At 37.3% G+C, this 12,500-nt stretch overlaps 1 protein-coding gene across 1 annotated transcript in view; it reads left to right on the forward strand.

The window, feature by feature from the left end:
- The window catches only part of LOC137969515 (pyridoxal-dependent decarboxylase domain-containing protein 1-like), a 39,352-nt gene that overhangs the window by 17,384 nt on the left and 9,468 nt on the right, over positions 1 to 12,500 (forward strand). Inside the window, exons 11-23 of the mRNA XM_068815795.1 lie at positions 485 to 563; positions 1,652 to 1,736; positions 1,896 to 1,944; positions 2,757 to 2,828; positions 3,201 to 3,230; positions 3,366 to 3,447; positions 3,869 to 3,912; positions 4,694 to 4,747; positions 6,081 to 6,204; positions 8,342 to 8,430; positions 9,358 to 9,463; positions 10,795 to 10,853; positions 11,035 to 11,147. Coding sequence (XP_068671896.1) covers positions 485 to 563; positions 1,652 to 1,736; positions 1,896 to 1,944; positions 2,757 to 2,828; positions 3,201 to 3,230; positions 3,366 to 3,447; positions 3,869 to 3,912; positions 4,694 to 4,747; positions 6,081 to 6,204; positions 8,342 to 8,430; positions 9,358 to 9,463; positions 10,795 to 10,853; positions 11,035 to 11,147 — 986 coding nt within the window. The remainder of the gene's footprint in view (positions 1 to 484; positions 564 to 1,651; positions 1,737 to 1,895; positions 1,945 to 2,756; positions 2,829 to 3,200; positions 3,231 to 3,365; positions 3,448 to 3,868; positions 3,913 to 4,693; positions 4,748 to 6,080; positions 6,205 to 8,341; positions 8,431 to 9,357; positions 9,464 to 10,794; positions 10,854 to 11,034; positions 11,148 to 12,500) is intronic.

Raw genomic sequence — 12,500 nt, forward strand, 5'->3', positions numbered from 1 at the left:
GAAAGATGCGATTTTCGTCAGAGTACCCCTTTAAGGGTCTTCTTGTTCTTTGGGGCAGCAGGTTTAGACAGTGGTGACTTGTCTTCCACCAATCAAAATGTCTGACCTTATATACTTGGACTCAGCATCATCAAAATAATATTATTATTGGGGGTTCAGTTTTTTGGTTCTCTTACCGGTAACTGTGTTATCTGTGAGTGGACAGACTGTCTGTCCCAGTTTTCCTATATATGTAATCAAAAACTAACATTTAATAATATTAATTTGATTTAATTTAATGAACTGTGTTCCAAATTAGTCGATCACTTCAGCTTAACTTTATATGATTGATAATTTATTGAAGTGTTTATTTCAGCATTATTAATTTTTATGTTGGGAATGGGTGGGCACCGTGAAGCTCTAAATATCTGAAGCACCTTTCTTCATTAAAGCATCCTGCTGGCTAATATAATATTGAAATACAATATTGTACATGTTTTTGCAGGACATTGCTGCATTTGAGCGACTCTTTAATGATGATGTGTCTTGTGGCAAGACACCCCTCCTTCTCATTGCATATGCTGGTAAGTCTTAGACACTTTATGCTCATTATTGATCATTATTATTATGTTATTGATCTTACTTACATAGTATATTTTCAATGTGTGATTGTTTGGTTGAATTCAGTCCTGATGAGGGTTCGGATTGAAATGAACATACTTTGTACTATTGCTGGCTTTTAGGCAACCTTTCATCCCATCAAGGAAGAAGACTTGTGATAAAAACTCTGCATAACTTAATGCTGAGCGGAGCTTAATTTATTAAGTGCTGTAGCTGTTTGTGCACCAGAACAACAATAACTGCAATAAATTGGACAAAAACAATAATTATTTTAATTCCTCCTGTCAATTGGCGAGACCTCAAATCAAATGATGTGCAGGTTAAACTTTGTTAAGAGAAAACAGTACAAGGATGAGAGACCTCTAGGAGCAGAGTTTTGGCCAGCAAACTCAACCCTGTGACAGAGTGTTGAAAACAAGACAGTCAGGCCTTGACCCATCAGTGGTCGAAATTAAAAAAAAAAATTCACGTTTTCCCTACCAGTATTTCAAAAAGCAACCCAAACACCGTGCATTGAGTTGCCCTGATAAATCCTTGGTGACAAGTCCATAAGGAAACCCACAACCATTATGATTAAATGCACTCCATGTTGAGGTGCAATCACACATGGTGATAAGGTTTTAATATCTCTGATAGTTCTTAGTGTGCACATTTTAATGTGGTTTTTTGCAGAAGTCTGAGTTTAGGTTTTGGCATTTTTCAAAATGGAATATGAAATAAATAGTCCACCCACAGCCCATGTGGTTTATGAGCTACTTTTTAATGCAAGGAGTCCCGTGCTTGCAATCCACAAATTCAGTGCCTTGCAAGTTCTCATGCGTATGGCACATGGAAGGGAAAGATTAAAAAATTTGATCCTGTACAAATCATTTAGCTGAGGCGTAACATGCTTCTAATACTCAGTCTTGTCCACATTGTCTCCACTAACATCTCAATGGTTAGTGCATTGGTATACCATTTATCATATGTAATCCATAACCATTCTCTAAAGTACTATAAGTATAATGAGATACATGTATGCTCAGTTTTTCATTGTCCTTTTCTGGCACAGGAACCCCAGTTGCAGGTCACACTGATAACTTGAGTCGATTGAGGGAGCTGTGTACACAGAATGGACTCTGGCTTCATTTGGAAGGGTAAGAATAAATTACTTTTTATGGATAGTACATTTGTAAATAACATGGCTTCCAGTGTCTTTTTCATGGTTTGTGGAAGTCAGAAGTGGTAACGTTTTGTGGTACATGTAGTTTTTTTAATGCCAGTGTTATAAAAAGATTGTGCCTTCAATGTTTCAGAGATACGCTTTCGACTCTTTGCCTTGAAACAGTTCCCACTTCATTGAAGGTAAGAATCACTTAATAGGTTTTACTAACTATTAATATTATTAATTACTTGTTTACCTAAATGGTAGAAATGCTGCCGAAACCTATCTACAGTTTGAGGATACGAAACAATATAAAACAGAGCAGGCTCTAATGATCATATGGCGGATCTTAATTCCTCCATTTGTGCCTAGCCACAATTCCTTGCGCCTTTGACTACAATCCCTTCTGTTGTGAAGAAAAATTTGTTCTTTCGATATGATTACTAGAGAGCTGCCTCACTCATTCACTTCAGGCTCACTCACTGCAGCAGCGATAATGATGATAATAATAATAATAATAATAATAATAATAATAATAATAATAATAATAAATTTTTGAAAATCCACGGTATTTTATTTTAAGTGTGAGGGGTTTTAATGTGGTAGATAATCAGGGACAGAGTTTATGAATTAATGAAGTATTTGAAACTATCATAAGAGATTGTTTGCCATAAGTGTTTTTTTTGGAATTCCCAGCCAAATTGGCAAATTATCAATTATTTTTGGTAAGTTATATGTGAAAAATACAGGTAAGGTCCATTTCTGAAAATACATTAAATTAAAAAGAAGAAATAGAATTGTGCAAGCTGTTTTTAAGCTTACCGGTAGTTTTGATTTTTTTGTACACAAAGCAAAACAGGTTGCTGTGGTATTTCAAGGGGTATAGTGCAAAGAGCCATTCATCATTATTTTGAAATCAAAATCCAAAAGACCCTGAGGAAATTTGATTGACAATTACCTTTCTGTGTAAAAAATCTCAAAATCCCAACATTAATTTTTATCTTTCCAACAGAGTGCTCCTGCTTGTGACAGCATGACGTTGAACATAAGCAAGTGGTTTGGTTTGCCCAGTGCGCCTCACTGTGTATCCTCTGATAACTGCATGTTCTGCAAAGTGACTGCAAGGATGATTGGAGCAAGGTCGTTCAAACTCTCACTTAAACACAATGCTCATTACATGTACAAGTGAAACACACATACAGTACCAACAGGAGCATGGTGACGAAAGAAAATAATGAAAAATGTTTCCTTATGATGTCACTATCTTTGTCGTGATAGTGATGGTAATTATTGTCACCTTTATCCTCATAGTCTGAGCCTCTCCGTCATCATCATCATCTTGCAACTTGTTCCAACTCATTAAATAATCATGTATGCTCTTGTTATGTTTTACTCCTTTAGTAGGCAGTATTTTAATTATTTTGTACATGTATGTATGGCTTAACACGAAAATTAGACATTCTATAGAGCAAAGGATCTGGATTTGGTAAGTTACGTTGGGGGATTTCTGTTTTAAAGGTGTTTGTTCTGTTATGACCACACCCTCTGTTAAACTTAATCACATTAAGATACCAATGCTAGAATATGAAATAAATGTAATTGTTTCATTATTACCATACAGGCAGAAGCATCTGGACTCAGTCAAAGCCACGAACCTGACCGTCTGTCAGTTCTTCCCCTTTGGGTCAGTCTTCAAACTGTTGGTATGTATGGCTTTTCCCAAGGGTGTTATCTTTGTTATCGATTGAGGTGTTGTATGGGTGTTGCAGATGGAAATGACTGTTTTTCAATGTTTGGGTTATTTTTTTTCAAATCACAGTCCAAATTAATTTAACCATTTTCACATTCGCAAGTGTTTTTGCCACAGCAACTTGATGCAAGTTAGTTACGGTAAAGTTGCAAAAATTGTAGTACTTAATGTTAATCATAAATTTTGTAAACCAGGAGCAAGTAAGTTGTTGCTGCTACATGTATATCACAAGAGTTTTGAACATGCTTGAAACTTGATGTTTACCATACCACAAAAATTATTGCATCAAAATGATGCAACTAAAATGGGATGTAGACAACCCCGTATTTTTAATTAGTTTTATCATCACAGTTTGCAAACTTGAATTCTTGCAGGGTTGGACAAAATGAGGGAAATGGTTTTACATTCTGTTCAACTGGTAAGCACTGAAGACATTTTAGTAGTACCGGTAATGGCAATGCACCTTTTTAATGGTACATCACATCTACAGCCAAAATTGGGGCTATTATGTGGCCAAATGTCTAGTTGCAATATGGGCTGATGAAGAAATACAACGGCAATTATTGGCGATTGCTGAGCTTGTGGAAAACGGAATAAAATTTAATTATATAGTACTGAAGAAAGGCCAAATGCTGTCTCCTTGTTAAACACTGCATGCCCCTTCTCCTCCAAAGGGCTGGAAAATTGACACTAAACCAAAGAATGAATGCAACTTTTACAGTAATTTCCAGCTCCGTTCTACAGCTGAAGTGTACAAAATTTACATGCGAGTACCATGAAATAGCCTAAATTTTACAACCATTCATGAAACGTACGTGTTTCAAACTGACATCTGGCTGTGGTGCTGTGCTCCCACATCAAACATCGACTGTACAACGGGAGGCAGAGGCAACTTTGTATGTTTTCAGTCTGATATCGTGAGCTGTGCCCTTTCGCAACCGCAAGAAAAGGGTGATTACATGTAGCACTGCCACTGCCAGTTATGTGATGTGAACAATGCAATAACAAACATGTTTAGGCGAAACATGTTTACTCTAATTATGTTTTGGCTTTAATGTGAACACAGTTTAAGCCACATGCTTTGGTCCTGAATGGGCTTTTGTAGCTTTTAGCTACATTCAATTTGTATGATGTTTTCATTTAATTAGAACAACATTTAAAAATCAAATTATTTTTGTGTCACCCCTGTCAACATCTAGGCCCAACAGATGAGTATAAGCTTGGATGGTATGCCAACTGCTGTCAAGAGAATTGTAAGAGAAAATATTTTGTTTTAGTTTTTTAAATTATAATAATACCATACGTCTTGTACCAGTAAGTATTCTTTGACACTATTCACTATTCACTATCCCTGAATCATGAAGAGCAAAACAGGCTTCCTTTAGTTTGTACAGTGCCTTTGGTTTCAAGCCACATGAGACTTAAATTTTTCATTGCAAGGAACTGTTTAGGCTATTATTAAAGGTTCACTTATTATGGCAAGACCACATGGTCCATGGGTAGTAATGAGGAAGCTGACATGTTGTTTGGTAGTAATTTGAAACCAAGTGAAAATTATTTTGAATAGTCTTGAAAATATTCCCTTCAAGCAAGCAATTGTTTAGAGGTCTGAGCCTTTATCATATCTCTGAGATATTTTGCATCATTGCTACACTGTATGATTGGCTAATTTACTGATAGTGGGCCATATTCTACAACACAGGTTTCTAAACTTGAAGATTTGCAGTGAGTTTTTTGTGTCATTTAATTATTAATAATTATTATATGGCTTGTGTTTGTAGCCGATATAACGCACACTCTGATTGGCTAATTGTGACTGAATTTTAGGGCATTATTCTCCCGTAATGCCCACGGGCCGATTACGGGCTTGCAAAAACAAAGCAAAAGGTAATTAAAAAGCCACATAATAAACTACTTACTAACCGAGCTACAACAAGTTGCAAAATTGTTGAGACACTTTCATTCAAAAGCACCTTTTCTAGCTTCCAATGCCCGCCGTATCTAGAATTAAAACCTTTCCCACTTTCTCTCCCCTCTCCCCCTTTCAATGTTGACTGCTTAAGTTCCCAAGATTTTTTTGTCTTGCTAGCAACACTGATAAGGGGGAGAGGGGGGCTGCAGTGTGAGAGATAATAGGGAAATTAATAACGCCCCAAGAAGGTGAAGTGTCTCCACTATTTTTGCAACTTGTTGTAGCTCGAGCCGTACTGGGGAATATTGGCCCTCGGTCGTTTTTGTAACTATGGACCTCGCTGCGCTCGATCCATACTGCCACGACCTCAGGCCAATATTCCCTAGTAGGGCCCTCACGCTCGGTTAGTAAGAAATTATTATTACAGTAATTAACGCTTAACAATATTGTTAAGCGTACTGTAAGTTAGGAATCCTTGTTTTTCTCCCGTTAATTTGTGGCTCATGCGCTTCACACTTGGATCAACTGAAAAAAACTTAGCTTGTAACTTACAGTACGGACCTTGAACTCAGTTAGTAAGAGGTTTTTATTCTCCTGAAATACATGTAGCAATGAGTTAACATGTATGCTCATACATACATTGAGTGGTTGATGACTGTTTGTTACATGTACAGGCCCAGCAACACTGCACGTCGCCAGTAATCGTTTTCAAATACCAAGCAGCACCAGTGTCTCCTGGGGAATCCAGTGCTCTGGAGGTAGCCGGAGATAATGAATTAGACCCAGATGACGAGCAAGGTAAATGGGCAGCCAGCAATAATTGGCGATGGGTAAATATTATTAAAGGATTGAACAAAAATCAATCTAATTCCATTGGTTGTGTTTTCTCCAGGTACATGCGCCAACCTCCCTCATCCCTTATAATTTTACAATCCTACGAATAGATGTCTCAGTCTGTAGTCCTTCATGATCAGGGCTGTCTATATTCTTGGAGGTTGTTGTGTCTATATTCTGTGGTTGTGACACATGCATATTGCAACATTGACATGAATAACTTCGAGATCTAAGCAGGGGTGGACCTAGGGGGAGGGTGCAGGGGGTGTGCACACTCCCCCCCCCCCCCCCTTCCTTCCTGAGATGACCTGTGGCTTTCTAATACAACTGGTATTGTGCAAAAAAAAAAACAACAACAAACAAACGTCACCAGTCTGAGTCAGCTACGCCATTCCTTTGTGGTGCACCCCATCCTAAGAAAAATCCTGGATTCACCCTCGTTAAGATGGTGTTGTCAGGGGGAACAGTACTAGATAATCAGACCTTTCATGAACAAAAGGATGTTGCATTGTGGGGCCACCCCTTTGAAATGGTATTCCAGTATTTCTATTTGTTGAGTTGAAAATTACAACAGTTCTTGATCTAGATAAACTCAATGAAGTAAGATTGTCTTGGTGAGAAGGACTGTATGTAGTTGATGATAGTAGCCAACGTTGGTGCCAATGTCACCAACAAAAACCCCTCTCGGGACTATTCTCACCCATTGCCTTATTTCAACAAATTTGGAAATTACCGTACTTCTGGGTTCAAACCATTTGCCATGAGGTACTTAAAGGGAGTGGCTCTTAACTACCAAACCTTTGCTGTGGACCCCATTCAAGTAGTCACTTTTTGAGTCCCTTTACTCTACAATTATCCTTTTTCGCCAACTCTATGTTTTTCACAATTTTTTAAACCAACAGTATGAGAACATTCTCCCACAAAATCTGTACCATGGATTTTTTTTTTTAAATTACAAATTATTTCTCAAAAAAATTATGACGTCATAAGCCCTCCCTTGATACACTTTTCAAAATGTCAGTTCCATTTTTTGCCTAAATAGAAATGTTGTGCTTCAGTGCAGAGGACATGTGCTACAATTAATTTTATGAAAAATGATATGACGGTTTCAATCCGGTGAAAAAACTTCCTTTTCCTTTCGTTTCCTGAAAGTTTGGACATGTTATTCAGTGAAACAAATGGCAGAGGACAGGGACTGGTTGTGCATGTGCCTTCTGATTGAAGTGATGTCAGATTTCCATTGAAAAAGTTACTTCAGAGAACTATCCATGCAACCTTTTTGTAGGGCTCTTGACTAAAAAGCTTCCCTAGCAACCGTTGTCTTTTTGTAGTTAAGAGCAACCCTTTAAGGCTGGTTTACACATACGACACAAGCATAAGCACAAGCAACATAATGCAGACGCAGTTTTTTTTTGATAATTGGTAGCTTAATTTCGTTAGAACAAAAGACACTTAATTAACAAAAATTTAATGTACCTGCGTATGCGGCTTATGTTTAGGCTTGCATTTAGCCTGCATAGCAGCCGTTTCCTTTCCTTTTCAAACGCTCGCGAAGGGGACGAAAACTGTGAGAGATTGCGAAAAATAACCTTTCCTCCCCACCCCCTCCCCCTTCTCGCTCACCCCGTCCCCACTTCTCTCTATTTTTTTGCTCACGCCAGGCGCTCGCCCGCTTTATCACTCGCTTGTCCGATCTCTGCCTGGAAAAAGAAAGGAAATGGCTGCTACGCAGGCTAGCTTGCATTGTATGTGTAAACCAGCCTTTAATCAATATTTAAGAGTTAAGTTGCCGTAAGTTCTGTTAGCCGTTATGCATGTTGTGATCAATCATTCATGCATCACTATCTTTCTGTTAACCCATTGTCTCCTAAACCCTCACCCCCTCGACAAGTAAAATCGTCTGGCATTAGACAGAGAAAAATCCATCAAGTCTCACTTCTAGGAGTCAGTGATTTTTTTTTTTCCTTCTAGCTTACAACATCCCCACCCAGTTAATTCCACGTTCATTCTTACAGATTCTACATGTATTATTAAGTAAAGAACATTATACAATGTAGTTTCAAGGTTAAACAAAACAATTTCTTTTTTCTTTGTAACACAGACATTACAACCCTATCATCTTCATCAGGTTCTTCATCTCCTGATCCAAGCTGTGTACCCTCTTCTGTGAGAGATTCCATTAACCAACAGGTATAAAACTCCTGCAAATATTTTGTTTGGTCTTCAACGTACCACAGAGGAGTGGCCATCAGTTCAGTGTCGTTAACTGCAAACGGGGTTGCTCATTGTACCTTTTAGGGGTTACAAAAGCGGGTTTGGTACTTCTTAAGGGTGTTCAGCCTCAAAAGGTCCACAGTGGGAGCTTTAGCGGTACCTTTTAGGGTATTGAGCCGAAAAATTATGACAGGAGACATTTGGCAATTAACTATTTTTAATTTTGTCTAATTAAAACCCATAGTTTGGTAACTCTTATTGGGGGGGCAGCTCCTAAATGTGCAGCTTTTCCTTCACCTACCTTTCTTCAACTCTTAGCTCTTGGCAATCACCTTTATATACATCTTATTCAATGGTTTAACATATAATACGCGCAGATATTTTGCGAGTTGCGTAGTATTTACGAGAAATGAGCAGAATGTCCGCAAGTATTATAATGTTAAACCATCGAATAAGAGATTTATTATTTCACTACAAAAATGCATTATTTTAAATTGCTTCAATTTTATTTGGTAAGAGTGTCTCTAAAAAAATGCATCATCTGTACTTCAGGGCACTTGCAAATGATGTAAACAGCACAGAAAGCCAGCCAAATGTCCTTTATTTGATTGTTTAAACTAAATGACGAGTGACAAGCGATGACAAGCTAAATTCTCAGGCTTTGCATTTTGTTGAAAATAATTTCTTTCATTGAAAAACTGCTGTTCCGTCCGTATTTGCTCTGTTCTAAAGCAGTCAAACCGGGACACTACAGTGTATTACCGTCTCATATTTTGCACGTTCTCTTGACCAAATATGGTAAAATAGTGGCGTAATAGTGGAATAATAAAAATTATTAATGAACTTTTTAGGATTTTCTAAGAGCTACATTCTGACTTTCTGTTTTCACATGTTTAATCCCAGCTTGCCGGGTACCTGGCTCAGCAAATGCCATCTGTAAAAATTGGTGTGGTGGTTTTACCGAAGGAGGGATGCTGTATTAGATTTAACCCTGTTGTATCTTCGAGAAGTAAGTGGTTGGATTCTTCAAGAAGAAAGATAAGCATGGATGATTTTTTATGCAAGATTTTAGCTGAAAGACTACTTCAGAAAGCTGTAAGAGTCATTCAGTCAGTCAGACTGACATGCCCTTATTGCAAAAATGTTGGTGTTTTTGCATTTGATCTCAGATTATTTTATGTAGGGCATTGCAAAACAAGTAACAGAAAACCCTCCAATACAAATTTATAATGATTGCATTGTATGAGAGGGCTTTTTTGTAATAAGTACTAGAGCTGGTTCAGTGGAGAATGCAATTGCCTGAGAAGTCCAGGCAGCTTTGCTTTCACCTCGGGCACCAAGATAGTAAAATATTAATTTAAAAAACTCCATCGGAGTTAGTTAATGCCAAAAGATCTGGGAATACAGGCCCTGGCTTTGTCAGTCATCACACTTATCATGATTTCATTAGAGAAGATAAAAGTTGGCAAAAAAAAAAATGAACAAGAAATTTTATCCTATGGAAAATACACAATATAATGAATCAATGTTACTTTGAGGTCCTCTTGGATTTGCTGCAGATGTCCAAGTACCAAGTGTACATTCTAGATTTGAGTACTCTTGTTTATTGACCCTGTTAAATTCAAGTTATATACTGTAATTTTATTTTCTACTTTGGCATAAAAGTTGACATTTGAAACAAACTTTGGAGGAGGTTTAATTGCTAGCAACTGGGGTGGGGGTGGTGAAGGCAAGCAAAGCAGGGTATGCTTATGAAAATTGACAGGTAAGAATTCTGCTGCCACGTACTAGTTGATCAAGCAATTGCTGTGATAACATGGCATTTCCTCTGTAGATTAGTACTACCCATAAGTAATTTTGATTTACTTAAAGGTCCACATTAAAAGTCATTACAACAACAACAATATTCTTTATTTTGAGAGGGTTTTTTTTTTAAATGATGGCTTGTCCAAATGTGTGATCTGATTGGCTGAATGCACTCAGGCAAATCACATGTCAGTAATTTTATGTTACACGAAATTCAGTCACGGCACGGAATGACTTTTGGGCGAATGTGGGCCTTAAACCCCGGGGATTGTGAAATGTTATCTTGAGGAAGTAAATGAAGAGAATGATGTATTGAGGATGACTCCATCATTTTTACCCCTGTTCAACAGTTGGATTTTTTCGTAGTCATCATTGTTGGATATTTAACTATTTTATTTACAGTTTTGTGTATATTTTTTCAAGTAGGCCACTGTTGCCTGTTCCCCAAACATATGAAGGTCTGATAAATAATAATTAGGGTAATTAACAGCTTTAGTCACTGACAGATAACCTTTTTATTTGTCTTCCATCCAGTATGTGGAACAACAAGTGCAGATGTAGAAGATTTTGTTCTTTGTCTGAAAACTGAAGTTGTAAGTTCTCCTGAAAAGTATTACACAGTAATCAACCATTCACATGACCAATAGACCAGTTGATTAAGTTCATCCATTTTGTTGCCATCCAGGTTAAATTTGTGGTGGCTGTTAGTTTGTCAGTCATCTAGGCAATTTATGTTTTCACTTAAGTTCTTTCCTTCTTCGGAATTATGTGTAGGCCCGAATAGATGCTGTACTTTTAAATCAAGAGGAATTTAGGATAGCCACAGAGGGAAAGGAAAATCTTGTTGCATTAGACACCCTGGACACATCAAGCATTGGAGCTCTGCTGTAAGTAATTTGTTTAAGACAGTTTTGTCATCATGCAGAGCACCTCTAGTTAAAAGTAGTCACAAGATTAGAAAAATGAATGGTATGTAGAACAAAGCAGCACGATTCTCTCTCAGCACAGTCAGATCTGACTGTGCTGAGAGAGATGCTGGTTTGTTCTAAAAGCCATTAATTTTTTTTTTATCTCATGACTTACTTAGTTGTTTTATAGTTCCCGTTATTATTATCTGCACTAGTATCTGGCAGAGCAAGTACCCAACAGCTTACAAACAGGCCTTGATCAGCCCGGTTGACATTAAAAATAATTTCGGACAAATTTTTTTGTAACCTCAGATTGCTGAAGTATTAGGAAGATTCCAGTGAAACTTAAATAAACAAGATCTTGAAATTGGTAACAACCAACATGCCTTTAGTAAACATAGGTCAACTGTCACTGCACTTGCATGTATTACTCATTCACAAGTAATAAATAATAAGAAGAAATTGGCATTTTTTGCTACGTCCTGTTGTAAAGGATTTAAAATACCGGTAAGTGGTAAAAGTGGTAAGCTTGCAAACATTAAGGGAACAGTTTCTGAATTTTAAAAGACCATTCACTGAACTTTCAATAATTTAACATTTTTGTGGTTTGTCACCGAAAATGGGAATATAAAAGCAATAATAATTATTACTATGATATTCTTATGGTTATAATTATAATTATTATGAACTTTTATCACAGTGCAACAATTTTTAACCCTAAACACATATTAAGACTTAGCCTACATGTATTACATAAAACGGTTTAAATTTACCTGTACTCACGACCCGAAGGCTTATGTCAGCACTATTTATGGTTTTTTTGTACTAGTGTTGCTGACACGCTTTCAAAGCATACATACTTTAGTGCTTTTGTTTGTATTCAAGGTATTTGTTGTTGAGAGTGGTCGTTCACGCTGTAAGAATAATGCACACACACATTTTGGCGCTACTTGCAACACAGAGGTGAATGTCCGCGCTACCGATTGCAACAACGCAAGGGTCTTTCGGAAGAGTCTTCACTCACGCTTTAACACACATTTGCACATGTATTAATTTGTTGTCGCTTTAACAATGTTTAATAGCACACAGGGATTTGTGGGGCTTGATGCCAGTCTAAAAAAGAAGCATCAAAATGTTGTGATCAAGTTGTGATGGTGTGTATTGAACATGTATAGAAGGAGCAAAAAGCCAAGACAAAGAAGCAGCGAAAAATCATTGGGGTTGTGGTGGGTAAAGAGGCAAACACAAAAAAGTAGTGAAAAATGTTAAAATGCAAAAAATCGTTGGGGTTGCGATTTTTTGCAAATTTCGCAAACTTTGTAAAATTGCAAG

Source organism: Montipora foliosa, chromosome 9 (assembly GCF_036669935.1).
Source record: "Montipora foliosa isolate CH-2021 chromosome 9, ASM3666993v2, whole genome shotgun sequence".
Lineage (NCBI taxonomy): Eukaryota > Metazoa > Cnidaria > Anthozoa > Scleractinia > Acroporidae > Montipora > Montipora foliosa.